The 15,166-nt window shown below is 35.6% G+C and overlaps 1 protein-coding gene across 1 annotated transcript; it reads left to right on the top strand.

Annotated features, from left to right (window-relative positions):
* Positions 1 to 8,049: 8,049 nt before the first annotated feature.
* On the top strand, positions 8,050 to 14,836 carry LOC149131119 (phosphomannomutase 2-like). The gene is made up of 2 exons (XM_089341717.1): positions 8,050 to 9,059; positions 14,654 to 14,836. The coding sequence occupies exons 1-2, from the start codon at positions 8,991 to 8,993 to the stop codon at positions 14,819 to 14,821; spliced, it is 237 nt and encodes a 78-aa protein (XP_089197843.1). The 5' UTR covers positions 8,050 to 8,990; the 3' UTR covers positions 14,822 to 14,836.
* The last annotated feature ends 330 nt before the right edge of the window (positions 14,837 to 15,166 follow it).

Raw genomic sequence — 15,166 nt, 5'->3', positions numbered from 1 at the left:
CTAGCCTGAATAGGAAACTAGAATGGAACACTAACATACGCCACTAACAAACCACAGCATGTGACAACATGTTACCCATAAACCAATAATAGGAACAAAGTATAATACAATACATAGATAAACAAATGGAATTAAATACTACATACGTTAACAAAATTTAATTAAACACATTAAAAAAAAAAATAATAAAAAAAAAACAAAAAAAACACACACACACACATGAACATATAAATAAATAAAAACTAATACAAATGAACACGTATTAACAGAGAATATAGGTGATACAGACACTCCCCATACACACATGCACTTACAAAAGACACAGACACATTGAAGGACACGCATGCGTAGACACATACAATAGGAATACAAAATACAAAATGGCTGATAGTTAGCAAGGTGAGACACACATAAGAAAGAAGGAAACAAAGGACCACTGATGAGGTCACAGAAGTGTGACGAAAGAACTCTGGCCGAAATAAGATTAAGATTAAGATTAATGTAATATAAAGGTGAAAAAAAAAATTAACACCAAATATACAGTGCGTGTGTTTTTATTGGCTAAACTGGCAATATGACCATCCCCAAGTACAACAACATCTGTTTCAACACACGATTTCACATAAAAAATCTTGCAAAACAAATATATATATATATATATATATATATATATATTCCTGGTGAAGGCCAGTTTATGGGGTTAACCTGGGTTTCCTGTCCATAAAGGGTTTAACTTTATGGTGTACTGTTGGCCTATGACCTCTTTAAAATATGCAGGGTAAAAGTCTAGATCATTTCTCTTTGCCAATGGCTATCAACTTCCGGCTGTACTGCCATTATTCAGCTGTGAGAGTAGACAATAGAGGATTATCTCCCTCTCCTGTTAACTATCAACTTGTAGCAATTCCCAAAAGGCCAACAGAAATCTCCTAAAATGCAAACATGGCCCGAAAATCTGTGTTCCGGAGTTAAGTATAGCCCCTGGCTTGAGTGAGTCCCTTAGGATTCTCGTTCATTTGGCTATGCATGGCTTGCAGCATTTCCTCCCATTAATGTAGGGGCCTGGGTTTTCGAGGATTTTCCATGAGCTCAAGTGTGGAACTCCATTGTCTTTTAGTTGCCAAACGTGGCTGGCCAGCAATGTTATATATCTCTTTTCTGGGATTCTGAAGGAGGATTGATGGCTGGAAAGACGTTTGTTGAATGAATTTCCGGTACAACCAGTATATTTAAATGGACGTGTAATGTCGGTGCTGTACCTATTATTGTTGTTGTTGCTGCTGCCACTGTCGATGTAGTTGTAGCTGCTGATGTCATTGCTGTCGCTGATGTTGTTGCTGCTGTTAATGCTGTTGTTGCTGTTGCCACTGTTGATGTTGTTAATGCTGCTGCTGCTGATGCTAGAGTTGGGGCTGCTGGTGTTGGTGGTGGTTGTGTCAGTAATGTTACAGCAAGCAGATAAAGACTAATCTTATCCGAATAATTCGTTCAACCATTAATAAACATTTCACTTTTAATAAATATAGTCCTATAATCTATATATATAAAACAGAAGATGTGTGTCTGTCTGTGTTTGTTATGTTGTTAAAACTTAAGATCCACCCAACTGATTTTAATGAAATCTTACACATGCATTACATAGGATCCATGGAGTGTCATGGATCAAAAACATTTTCAACTTCTTGCCTGATGCAGGCCTAGGGGCAGATAAACCGCATCTTTAAAGCATTTTCGCAGCATTAAGGTCCGTAATTTGAGGAGTATCCAGTCGCTTCCCTCCAAATTTGCAACAAACATTAATCAGGCTCCTCGAATTGCTGTTGACTAAAAAAAATTTCCGACGCTGACTATGGGCCCAAAAATGGACCCAAAAATGCAGATTAATCAGATTTGAGTATACTGTACTGGGTTTTATCTTTGTTTTACGCCATTTTCCAATGATGAAATATTGACACTACTTATGCATTATGAGTAGCGTATAATATTTTATGAAAACCTTTTTGTCCAATTTGGCAGAGGAAATAAGAAGAGCATTAAAATTTTTGTCAGCGCCCTGTTGATGCTTCATGTTACCATGCCATGTGCATGTGTGCACAGCTGGGTAAAGGCACAACAAACTTCTCCAGAAGTGCCCTGTTGATGTTTCATGTTTCCAATCCTGCGCAATGCAGCATGGCCCGGCAGTATGTCTACTTTCTATGTCATCCAAGTCTGAACTATATAATGCAAAATGTTTATACAAAAAAACAAACTGCTGTTGGGACTCACAGCAACCATTTGAGTGCTCGCCTGACCACTTCAGGAAATTACGCTCGCCACCTGCAATTAGTCCCCCCCATTGTGTTCCCTCCCCCATTTATTCAGACGAGTAAATACAGGGTGTCCCAGAATTATCAATGATTTGAATGAAATCGGATACAATTTTTTAAAAAACTCACTTTTATTTATGCTTATCATGTTTAATATGTGTTAAAAGTGTATAAACTTTGAATTTTGTTTATAATTTTATTTCCATTCCTGTTGGATCCCTCTTATTTGTCCATGACAGCTTTTCAATTTGACAGCAATCATTTTCTTTACCTCCATCCTCAAGATGGAGCAATCATGTAGCTGAGCTTAAAAAACACATTTAGTTAGTAGTACAGGAGTGAACTCCTGAAATGCTTCAAAATGTGTTCCACAACACTTAGGAGAGATTTGAAGTATGCAGGGATACAGACATTTTGAAAATTTTGAATAAAAGTTTGACGTAAGATTTATAAATCTGTGTTTTGGTAATAAACATAAAATTCTGTCAGTTTTTTAAAAATTTGCTCAATTTCATTGAAACAGATAGTTAATTCTAGAACACCCTGTATGGTGTAGCATTATTAATTGTATTGCTCAAGTAAATATTAAAATCAAAGGTCTTCTCACTGTAAACATACCATCTTTTTGTTAAGCATATTGTATATTATCCAAAATGTATCTCTCCTTTATAGGCATGGACCTGTGGTTGAGAAGCTTGCTTTCCAACAATGTGGCCTTGGGTTCAGTCCCACTGAGTGGCACATTGGGAAATTCTCTTTCATTACAGCTCTGTGCCGACCAAAGCCTTGTGTATTATATAATTGCCATTACTGTATTGATATATAAAATAACACATACAACTCACTTATTATTGTCATACAATAAACAAACAGAAGTTTGTGTATGAAATTGATATTTTTTCTGCATCAAACATTACATACTTTTTCTTATAAAATACACACATACAGGAGTAAATCTCTCTATATAATAACACTTTGAATGTGGCTCCCAAGAAAGAGTAAAAGTAATTACCCAATCAACGACGGGTATTACTGCTAGTTAATAATAAAATAATAAAGTATTGGATTTTCTGTAACTAAAAACCTATTTAGACATATATCTTTTAATAATGTAAAACTTGATGCATATTACACTAACAGAAATAATCCCCCTCCAAATAAGAACACAAATAATATCCAAACAAACAAAAATGCCAGACATATTATATCTAGACAACATATGAACAATAATACAAAGATAAATAACACATCTAATAACTAGTGATTTTAGGGTTAAAGAAAAATGTAAATTTAACAATTACTGTAAACGTAAAAACCTAGTATAACAAGCAACTGTTGAAGTGGAAGGCAAATATTTCTATTATGTCAGAGCAACTGAGTGTTATGTGAAATCTTGACTTGCGAATCATGAGACCTCCTTTAGAAATGCTAATAAAAGAAATCGCATTGGCCTAAGTAAATTTTTTCGGAAACTAAAAGATAGCAATATAACTTATAAAATTAAATGGAAAATTTTAAACAACTCATGTATACAAACCACCAGCCAAAACCTGTTCACTTTGCCTGGATGAGACATACAACATTTTATTCTCTAAACATAAACTTTTAAATGATAAGTCCAAGAAAATTTCCCAATGTTTACATGTACACATCATCATCGTTTAACGTCCGCCTTCCATGCTAGCATGGATTTTTTCTAAATATAAATAATTCACAACTTTTTTTCTCACAAAATTATAATAATATATAATACATCTAATAATATATAATACATCTGATATAAATACTCTAATATATTCTATATAGACCTAACAACTCTGATTATACATAAATTCCACCTTAATCACATTTTTTTATATATAAATCCTGCTTTTAATGTTCCAACCGCACAATAAGTATTACCTACATACTCTCTAAATATCATTTAGTAACCCACTCTTAATACCGTTTCTTATTAGAGATATACTTATAATCCATATTATTCCCATAATATTATTTAACTCTATAAAATTTAATTTTCTACCGGAATCTAAATATTGTAAGTTCACTTGCATATGTATATAAAATAGCATACATGTATGTGTATATGTATATGTGCATATATGTATATCTGTATATATGTATATGTACATGTGCATATGCATGTATCTATATCATACACATAATTTATATTCATACCATCAGTATGCTTCGCTTGCAAAATAAATATTCTTCTTCTCTACACTCCCACATGCCTCTTTCTCAATTTGTCTCATGTCAATTAATCCAAATTCTTTCCCCTAAATAGACGAAGGGAGATAACCCGTTGTTCTTGATTATGTCTTTAGAATAAGTAGTGAGGTTGTTTTTTAAAAAAAAACTACCTTATATTTTTCCTTTATTTTGCACAAATCTTTAAATTCCTCATAGAAGTAAGTATAATATAATTTTTTTATCCACCTAATAGTTTTTCTGCATAACTGAACATATCTGTTAGTGTATTGAAATGCTACATAATACTAATAGCTATAATCTTTCTGTAGAATAAGTAATAAAAAATGTTCTTCACAATCGATTAATAAAGCTGGATTTTAAAATTTTTATTTTACATATATATACCCTCCATTATTAATTGATTTTAACCAGTGAAGATATAAACCCCATTATGAGTGAACTGTTAATTAAATTCATACTTTAGATTTACCTAAGTATACAATATAGCCTAATCTTAGCCATAACTTTAAAATATTAAAATCTGCACTATACTTTATATTATACTAGCAGCTAAGCCAGGTTTCACCCGGTCTGTTTGTATGATGTGGCTGTGATCGTTTTCAGTTAGGCATAATCTATAACAACGTTTCTCAACCATATCATTTTGGGTCCCCTGTTTAGATTGGTGCCTCCAGCTGTATGAAAATTTCCTGACCGCCCCCCCCCCCCATCATCCTTGTCAGAAAACAGCTTCAGGAGTTGTTTAGAACGAATTTGCACATAGTCTGTTTGTGAGAGTTATTCTATTGGACCTCTGTCTAATCATTAAAACATTGATTTAATTATGAACATAGAAAGATATTATACATTAATCCCTATTTTTGTTAGCAGTTGTATCCATAAAAATTTTATTTGCAGAGAGCAGAAACTGAAAGAAGATATATGAAATGGATGTGTGTGTGCGTGCATGCATGCGTGCTTGTGTGTGTGTATGTGTTTACAATAGTTGATTTATGGAAAAGATTATAATAAATTTTTGAAATGCAAATATGTGAATGAAAATTAAGTTCAGACCTCTAAATGGTAGCTAGACCTGGTAGAAATAGCAGCCAAATCTCCCTCAAAACACCCTACTGTCTTAATCCAACAATTCTGCCTTCTTACTCTGATGTAAAAAAGCAATTTCATTATAACTGCCACAAAAGGTGTATTTTTCGTCACGAAAAAGTACAAAAAACTGTCAGCTGGAGGAGGGAGAGATTGTTGGATGTAAATAAACCAACACCAGTTGTCATGGTGTTGATTTATTTATATCCCCATAACTAACTGGTTTCACAAGAAGAGACCAATAGAATAAGTACCAGGCTTATCAAAATAAAAAAAAAAGCACTGGGGTCAACTCATTCGACAAAAAATTCTTCAAGGAAGTGTCTCATATTTTTGTTTGCTCACTCAATTGTATCTATCAATCTATTTTTCTGTGTGTGTATATATATATATATATATATATATATATATATATATATATATATATATATATAAACAATATATGAGTATATGCATATATATGTACATGTATGTATATACATTCATCTACATGTACACATAGATACATAACTGGGTACATGACGTGGCAAAAGAACAAGGACAAAATGGTAAACAAGGTGCAACAAACAAGCAGGCCACATAGAAACATCGCCTTCATCAGCTGCCACCATTAAAACTCCGGCGTTTCGAAGAATTGAGGCAGTACGCATTGTTAAAATGGTTCTTCCCACGAACACAAATTAAATTGTTTTCGTGGAGGGTAGTGGCGGACGGAAAACAAGACAGGAAAACGAAACGGTGAAATAAACAAACAAAAAGGCTGTACAGCCAGACGTGAGGTGTGTATGTCTTGAACGCTAAAACACATACACACACACACATGTATGTATATGTGCATATATATATGTATCTGTTATATATAAGTCAATGTCTCTATGTGTGTTCGTGTGTAACTTATAGACTTGAAAACTACTGCACCAATCCTAATGGAATTTGGAACATAAAATCCAAGCCTAGGGAGAAGGATAATGCTGTATATTTCATACAATTCTGTGAACCAAAATTACTGAATGGATCCTTATCATATTTGGAACTTAGATTCAATGCATAAGGGCCGGTATAATGCAGTATGTTTGGTTTGAATTTGAGGTGGCTTAAAGGGGGCAGAACCCCCAGTGAAAATTCATGAATTTCCGATGTTGATGAAATCTCAACCATAGGGAATCGACACACATCAAGAAGTATTCCCAAAGTTTTTGCTTCTCATGAGGATTCTAAGACCCCCTTATGGGGGCCTTAACTCCCAAATTTTAGTCATTTTTTTATGATCCAAAACTAGGTCAAAAGTACTGACTGGATCTTTATGAAATTTGGAAATTATATTCTATGCATAAGGACAGATGTAATGCAGTATATGTTTGAAAGTGAGGAGGCATAAATGAAGCCACAGAGTCACCCAAGCATACAAGATGAGTGTTATTTGTAATTCAATGGTACAACAGTATTAGAGTTTACTTTGAGATATACTTAGATTGTGATTTCTGCAATGTGGTGCATAAATTGTCAAGTAAAGGAGAGGCATCTTTACTTCCACTGATTCAGTTGCATAGTGTTATTTTGAGTAAAGTTAATTGGTTGCAGACCTCCTCTTTTTATTATTGCTAGGTTAGGGATAGTCCCCAAATGGTAACATTGATTTCAAGGCATTTCCTGATAAGTGATTGGTCATTCAAAGAGACTTATAGATTGCAAATTTATTCTGTCCAGTTACCTATCGGTGTAGTGGTCATTTGCAAACTCCAGAGGTGACACTTTCATTTCCCCTTAGCCCTCACATCACACAGTTGTTAATGTTTCAGTTGGGTTATGCCCTTCCAATTGCTATAGATCCTTAATGCATCTTACAGCTGTGCCTGTCATCTGTATGGTGAGGAATCCTACATTGGAGAGTAGTAACGACTAGGGTAGGGTGGCTGACTGCTTATTGTGATCATTTGTCTTTTGGTTTCTTGTAGCTTTGCTCTCTTTTACAAACCCCAGTGAATATACATATATTTCCGATTTCAAAGAAATTTGAACAATAGATATAAGACCCAAGTTAAAAAAGATTCCCAACAATTCAACTTCTATGGTTGTCTTTAAGGCCCCCCCCCCCAATAGGGGCGTTAAATCCCATATTTTAGAGCTCCATGTGCTCCATTTTTCAGGAGCAAAAACCTTTGAATAGGTTTCATAAGATTTGGATTTGGGAATCTGGACATAAAGAAGAGTAGTACGGGATAAATATGTCATGATTAGAATTTTTGTTAGGGTGTGTAAAGAGGGAAAGAACCCTCATTAAAATTCTTAATTGGCTATTTTGTTGAAATTCGAATCATAGGTATTCCAGTTCATTAGTGAAAATATAAAAGAAAAGTCTAATTCTTCAATTCCATGTGACACGAGCAACGCCGGATATCGCTGCTCGTATATATAAAGATGAGAATGTGTGTGTCTGTCTGTCTGTGTGAATCCCTAAAACTCGAGAACTACACAACGGAGTTCATTCAAATTTTACACACGCCTTACTTAGGGTCCATGTAGTCTCATGGGTCAAAAAAAGTTTCAACTTCTTGCCTAATGCGAGCCCAGAGTAATCTCTTATCTCTTCCATTATTTCAGTAATACGTGTCAAAAGTGAAACAATAACATCTCTCTATTGTAATGAGAGATACTTTCAGTTTTAAAGTTTCACTATTGATACCGAAACTATTGTCTCAAACATATATAGTGTTATGGGCCCCAAAAAATTTTGAAATGCCGATTTTTTTTTTCCACATTCGTTATCGCCGTACCCGAAAACGGGTGTCTGTAAAAAGAAAGAAATAAAAATAAAAAATAAAAAGGCTTTTTGGGGGTGGGGTGGTTACAAAAGGAAGTCTTGCCGTGTGTTCAATCAGGGTAATCAGGTTGACTAAACAGCAATCACTACTTTTACCTGTAAAGTGTGGTCGGTTCAAGTTTACATCACCATCCCCACCAGCGACTGCACCGACGTAAAGAAACAACTGTACCAACGCCATTGTCGCCACCACCAACACCAACAACGACAACAACATTAATCCAGCTAGAAAGCCTCTATGCGTCTCGCCAGCTGCAAGAAATAGCTGCCAAAGCATACTCAACTGCCTTGGATAAAGATATAAATTGGATGGTATAGACCTCGATAACCTTAAAAGGGCGAGATGGTCATAACTGGATTGTCTTTGATTATAGGTCAGCTCAATTAGGGTTGACCTGACACGAAGCAACATATACATCACCGCCACAATAACAACACCCATACTGCGACTACTGTTACTACAACCACCACCACTACCACAACTTCGGGCACTGACTTCTTAAGTGAGCGGTGTCAATTCACCATAGTAAACCTGTTTAGTTAAGTTTCATTCCAGTAAGATGGCCAGTCGTGATATGAGCACGATCTGTTTGTTTGATATCGACGGTACTCTGACGTTACCCCGGCAGGTGAGTTTTCTTGTTTTGCTTTTGTAATCACTTCAGCTATTCTGCTGACATCTAGGATGCTTTTGGTTTTCTTCTGTCCACCAGCGTTTTAGTTACCTGTTCAGTTAGTGTTTGGTTGCGAATACATGTTGTTTATAGCCAGATCGCGTGAATTTAACCAACGGCATTTCAGTTGTGACTTTCCCGTCTTCTAATAACAATAGATCGAGGGTCGTCTTATTTCTAGCAGGCCAAACGACTACGTAGAAGCCCCTCTCGTTAGCACAAATGTTTAAGAGAATAGTATATATATAAAAACTGAGAGCCGATAGTACGATGTAAATTGGATTGGAAATATCAGAGCGTCGAACAAATTACAGGCAGTATTCAGGCGTTAATTTTTTTTTTACAGTGAGATTCGAAGTAGACAAAGCTATAATAAATTATAACGTATAGAACATAGGCAAAAACAAACAAACAAACAAACAAACAAAAAACGCGCTGGATGGTATAAACCGAAGACTATCAGTGCTATTAAGTTATGACGATTTACGTTATGATTTCAAAACAAACGGTTTCATTTTGTTCGTACATAAAGTATGCATGGTATACCTCAAGTTATGAATGAAATTCTGATCGACTAATCTAAAATACCGGGAAACAAAGCTAAATTCGTAAAATTCACAAAAACGAGGTGAATAAAGACCTCCCAAGACTCCGAATCAAAAGTTTGATTAAATCGTCTGCTCCGTTTCCGTTATTCCTTCTATGATTTTTCTTATACCAATCTCATTCTTCTATGATTTTTCTTACAATAATCTCATTTTTTTCACTTTCTTCGTTTCGTTTCATCCGAATTCTAATTTTCTTTCACCAACATAAATGCTTTCCATTTCGTTCAAATGACACTTTCTTCTATTCGTTTCGCACGAATTCTAATTTTTGATATACCTTTTTCTCTACACGTGTCACATGTTTTGCACTGATTTCACACGTTTGATGTTCACCAATCGAAATGTTTTTTCTCTATACAAGGAACGGATTTTTTTTTTTGGCGGAATTCCGCTTTCAGCACCTCATATAACCCCTCATAACTTGTTTTATTTTTGGGGATTTTCCGAAAATTTTCCTGAATTTGTATTCTACACGTGGGAATTTATACAATTATGCCAAAAAGTTTTTTGGGCGATTTGGCTGTTATTTTTTAGCACACACCACGACCACCTGATATCTTCGTTGTTTCAGTATTTTTCTCTCCACGAACATATTTATGACGCACCCAAGGGTGTTGAGTTTTAAGCAAAAAGTTCGGTTAATGTTTAAAAATTCAGACTCTGATTTGCAAAAAAAAAGAAAAAAAAAAAGAATCGTAAAAGTGTAGAAATTTTAGAATTTTATGGGAAAGGGGGTAAAAAAATTAAAAGCAAAATTTTTTCCATAATCGTATAAATTCCCATGTGTAGAACACAAATTCCCAACACTTTTCTGAAAATTCCAAAGAATATAAAAGTTATGAGGAGCCATGTGGGAAACCAGAGTTTGGCCAATTTTTTTCTTCTTAAAGTTTTAGTCAGTGAGGAAAGAGTAGTGTCCATGATTTTATTTTTTCAGAGTCTCTGATTTGATGGGAGTAAGTTATTCTCAACCAAGAAACTTGGTCCAAATGCTTGCAACAGTGGATACTGTTTAGGATACCTCAAGAAGCAGGTATTAACTGGGTGAAAGATTAAGTCTGTCTCTCAAAGTGTAGAGCCACAAGAAATACCATAAGACTTCCCGTCCAACACTCTAAACTTTCTGAATAGCATGCCAACGATAAATTACTTTGATTTAAAAAAAAAAAAAAATTTGTTTAGTAGTGTGGCTCACTGGATTATGAGTCATGTTTCATGTGGTCCCCTTCTAGAATATGTTGTCCATGCCTGCTCTGAACAATCCACTGCAATTGGTACTTTATTTGTCTTTAACCTTTTATCATTTAAAGTGACCATATCCAGCCAATATATTTTACCTATTTTATGTTCATTCTGGCTAGATCCAGTTTTTCATACCTACAAGGGGTGTTCATTAAAGATCTCCCTTGATCAACTTCCTAAGGACTGGGATAAACGAAATTTGGCATAATTATTAGTCCTTCTCTACATAGCCACCACCAATGGTGACACACTTCTCCCATCACTTTATGCAGCTGTGAAAACCTTGTCTGTAGAAGTTGGTAGGTTGCATCTGGAGCCAAGACTTTACCTCAGAAATAAGTTCATCATCATCTGAAAAATGCTTCCCCTTCAAAAAAGACTTCATAATTGGAAAGAGGTGGAAGTCAGATGGTGGACAGTCGGGAGAGTAAGGGGGATAAGATAGGATTTCATAGCCGAGGAATATGCTTTCATCTGGGCAACATGCACATTGTGAACTGGGGCATTGTCTTGATTAGCATGCTGTGCCTTTGATCCAGAAAATCCATCATCACTATTCCATGCTTGTCCCAAAAGACTGTGAGCATCACCTTTCTTGCTGAGGGTTGGACACGAGCCTTCTTTGGAGGTGGTGAGTTAATATGCTTCCGTTGCTTCGACTGGACTTTAGTTTCAGGATCATAGTAATGGACCTGTGTTTCATCCTGTGTGATAAGTCTACATATAAAGTCCTCATTTTCTTGGCACATTGCCAAAAGAGCCTGGGTGCAATTGACTTGTTCCTGCTGGGGAATCCATTGTGCAGACAACTTCTGCATGTGCAAATGGTTGTGAATTATTTTTTCTATAAACCCTTTGCTTATCTTCACTTCTTGGGCTAGCTGCTGAATAGTTATACAGCAATCCTCCAAAATGGCAACTTCCACTTTATGGATGGTGTCATCTTCAATGACGGTATGTGGAATAGGAGCAGTTTCCACTGATGTCTGACTGCATTTGAGCTGGTGGTGCCAGTGCTTGACTATGTCATATGATGATGCATCGTCACCATAAACTTTTTTCATATTATCGAAAGCCTCTTTTGGTGTATGACCTTCTAAGTATAAGAACCTGATCACTGATCTGCATTCAACTGCCTCCATTATAACAGCTTAGTCCACTTCAGCAGCCACAAAAGACAAACAAATACTAGTGGAAAGCTGCAATTTACAATTTAACATGTAGAGACATGTATGATTATACCTGTACAAGTTCTGTTTCCTGCAATAACCAGAAGTGGGTCAGGGAAAATGTTTAATGAACACTCCTCGTAGCCTACAATGTTGTTCTAGAAATAAACAGTCACATTATTGAAATCCTGAAGCTCTGAGATAATGCACAATTAATTCAAAAGAATGTGAATAAATAAGCATTATATTTGACAAAGTAATCCCAAATGCCGAAGGGTTAACAATTGATTGATGCCCTGCCCCTCACCACTGATTTTGTTTCCTCATAACTCCCTGAAAAATAGATATTTTTTATGAAATTTTGCAGAGATATATTTTGGAAAGTGTAAATAACAATTATTGATAAAATTTTGAGAAAAAATTTGGAGATGTTTTGTATCGATCTTCTCTTTTTAGTTAGCACCAATTTCCGTAACTTATCTTTTATCTTTTAATTGTTTCAGTAATTAAACTGCGGCCATGCTGGGGCACCACCTTGACAGGTTCAGTTGAAAAAACAAAATGACCCAAATACTTTTTTTAAAGTCTGTTAGTTATTCTGTCAGTCTCTTTTTGCCAAACCACTAAGCAGGGACTTAAACAAACCAACACCAGTTGTCAAGTGATGATGGGGGACAAAGACGTGCATGTGTGCACACATCACATAAACATATATACACGATAATCTTCCTTCAGTTTCTGTCTACCAGTCGACTCAAAAAACTGGTTGACCCAGGGCTATAGACACTTGTCCAAATTGCCACTTAGTGGGACAGAACCTAGAACCATGTAGTTGAAGCAAACTTCTTACCACGCAGCCACACCTGTGCCTACAAAAATGACTTAAAGGTCCTTCTCAAGCTCATACGACCAGTTTCCTGGATTCTATGACCTATATATCCCCCTCCCTCACCATTGTTGGATTACTCAGTTTTGCTTGCTGAGTGGACTTGAGCAACATGAAATAAAGTGTTTTGGTCAAGAACACAATGTATCACACAGTCCAGATATCAAAATGGCAATCATGAGTGTAACACATTAACCACTAAGCCTCATGCCTCCATTTAACTTGAACATTTAATTTGATCGTTTCAGCTTGCAAGAGCCCTGTGTTGGTGCCATATAAAAAGCACTCGTGCTAGCGCCATGTAAGAATGCTTGTGCCAGTACCACATAAAAAGCACCCAGCACACTCTGCAAAGTGGTTGGCATTAGGAAGGGCATCCAGCTGTAGAAACCAAGCCAAATCAGACTGGAATATGGTACAGTTCTCCAGCTTGCTGACTCTGGTCAAACTGTCCAACCCATGTCAGCATGGAAAATGAACTTTAAAGAATGATGAAGATGGTGTTGATATGTTTGAAACATCAACTTCACACGACTTACATTCTTGAAAGCATATTTCTGTAAAATATCATTAAAAATAGGAAACAAAGCTGGGAGATGGGGAGAAAGACCCTGAAAAGATAAACAATTTTTTTTCCTTTTTTTTTAAATGTTTACCAATTTAATCATAATTTACATTCTTGAAACTTGTCTCTGCAACCTTTCATGAAAAAAAAGAACACATTTTTCAGAAAGTTATGTGGAAAGAAAGTTGTGAGCAAAAAGTACCTCTTTATTTCATTCATCCCAAATGAATGGGCAGAGTTGACTTCATCAGGATTTCAACTAAACTCAGAATGCAGAGAGCCAGAACTACAACAGATATATATATTTATTGTTTTCCACTTAATAATTACAGCTTTGTATATAATATTTTAAGCCCAATATTGTTGTTTAATGTCAGATTAATCCTGACCCAGTATATCTATGCTCAAAGGTGACTATCTAGTTCACTAGTCATAACTTCTCCAAGTTTTGTGGTATTTTCAGAATTTTTTTTCAAATGTATGTTCTACAAATTCTATCTTGAACAATTAAACAAAAAAAAACTTTTTGCAATTTGAATTTTTTTATCCTATCCCACCAAAATTCTAATTTTGATGGGGGTAATTTGGGACAAATGTGATAACTCAGGAGATGCATAAAATGGGTTATTCTCCTCAACAAAGTAATTATGACACAAATTTATGTCTTTCAAATGGTGCTCTTGAAAGTTAAGAAGTTCAGTGGGGGAGGATATAATAAATTTGAATTAAACCTCCCCCCCACCGTTTTTCATATCATCATCATCATCATCATCATATCTGCTTTCCATACTATAATACATTAAGTTGGTTATTACTGTAGACAAAGTTACTGATGTAGATGAGATGGAGGACTACATCTCCTTTGAGTGCCCTAGGTTTTTGTATCATTTCTATTACTGGATACCCTTCCTAACATCCACCACTTTCAGATACAATGTGGTCTTGGCTATACATGTAAAAAATATACTATTGAAACACCTTTGATGAAGGTAATCACTCTCCTCACAATACATGCACTGTTATGATCTCTCACTCTTGCTCTCTCTCTCGTATGACATTTGTTTTACTGTCTCTTGTAGGTAATTAGTGGTGAAATGAAAGAATGTTTAAAGGCCTTGCAGCAGAAAGTGGGAGTTGGTTTAGTAGGAGGCTCTGACACAGCAAAGATTGTGGAGCAGATGGGAAATAATTCTGATGGTAAGTATATGATAGCTGTAGATATTGTCATGAATCATATATGCATGTGAAGTCAGGTGGTTTGGTGGTTTGGGCGTTGCACTCATGATCTCAGCATTGTAGTTTCAATTCCTGGAGCAGACGATGCATTGTGTTCTTCAGGAAAAATACTTCATCTCATATGGCTCTGCGATCACTTTGACATCTGATGTGTGGCACAACATGCACTTGTATAGGCAATGTCATTTCGATGGAGGAAGTTAGCGAATGTACAGCACAAACGTTCGATCACTGTAAACAACTCATTTGTGAAGGTTGTTCAGCAAAACGTTACATAAATTCCATTTGTTATCTATGACAGGAAAATCCACATATATGCATGCATGAATGGGCTTCACAATAATAGAATGGACATA

This window comes from Octopus bimaculoides, chromosome 25 (genome assembly GCF_046866305.1).
Source record: "Octopus bimaculoides isolate indiv1 chromosome 25, ASM4686630v1, whole genome shotgun sequence".
In the NCBI taxonomy this organism is placed as follows: domain Eukaryota; kingdom Metazoa; phylum Mollusca; class Cephalopoda; order Octopoda; family Octopodidae; genus Octopus; species Octopus bimaculoides.
Note: the sequence above shows the minus strand (reverse complement) of the source record. Positions and strands in the feature narration are given on the sequence as shown.

Excerpts from the sequence above, each read along its gene's own strand:
- LOC149131119 (XM_089341717.1), top strand. The coding sequence starts at position 8,991 with ATGGCCAGTCGTGATATGAGCACGATCTGTTTGTTTGATATCGACGGT. Across the intron at positions 9,060-14,653 it reads CTCTGACGTTACCCCGGCAG|GTAATTAGTGGTGAAATGAA; the intron begins GTGAGTTTTCTT and ends TGTCTCTTGTAG.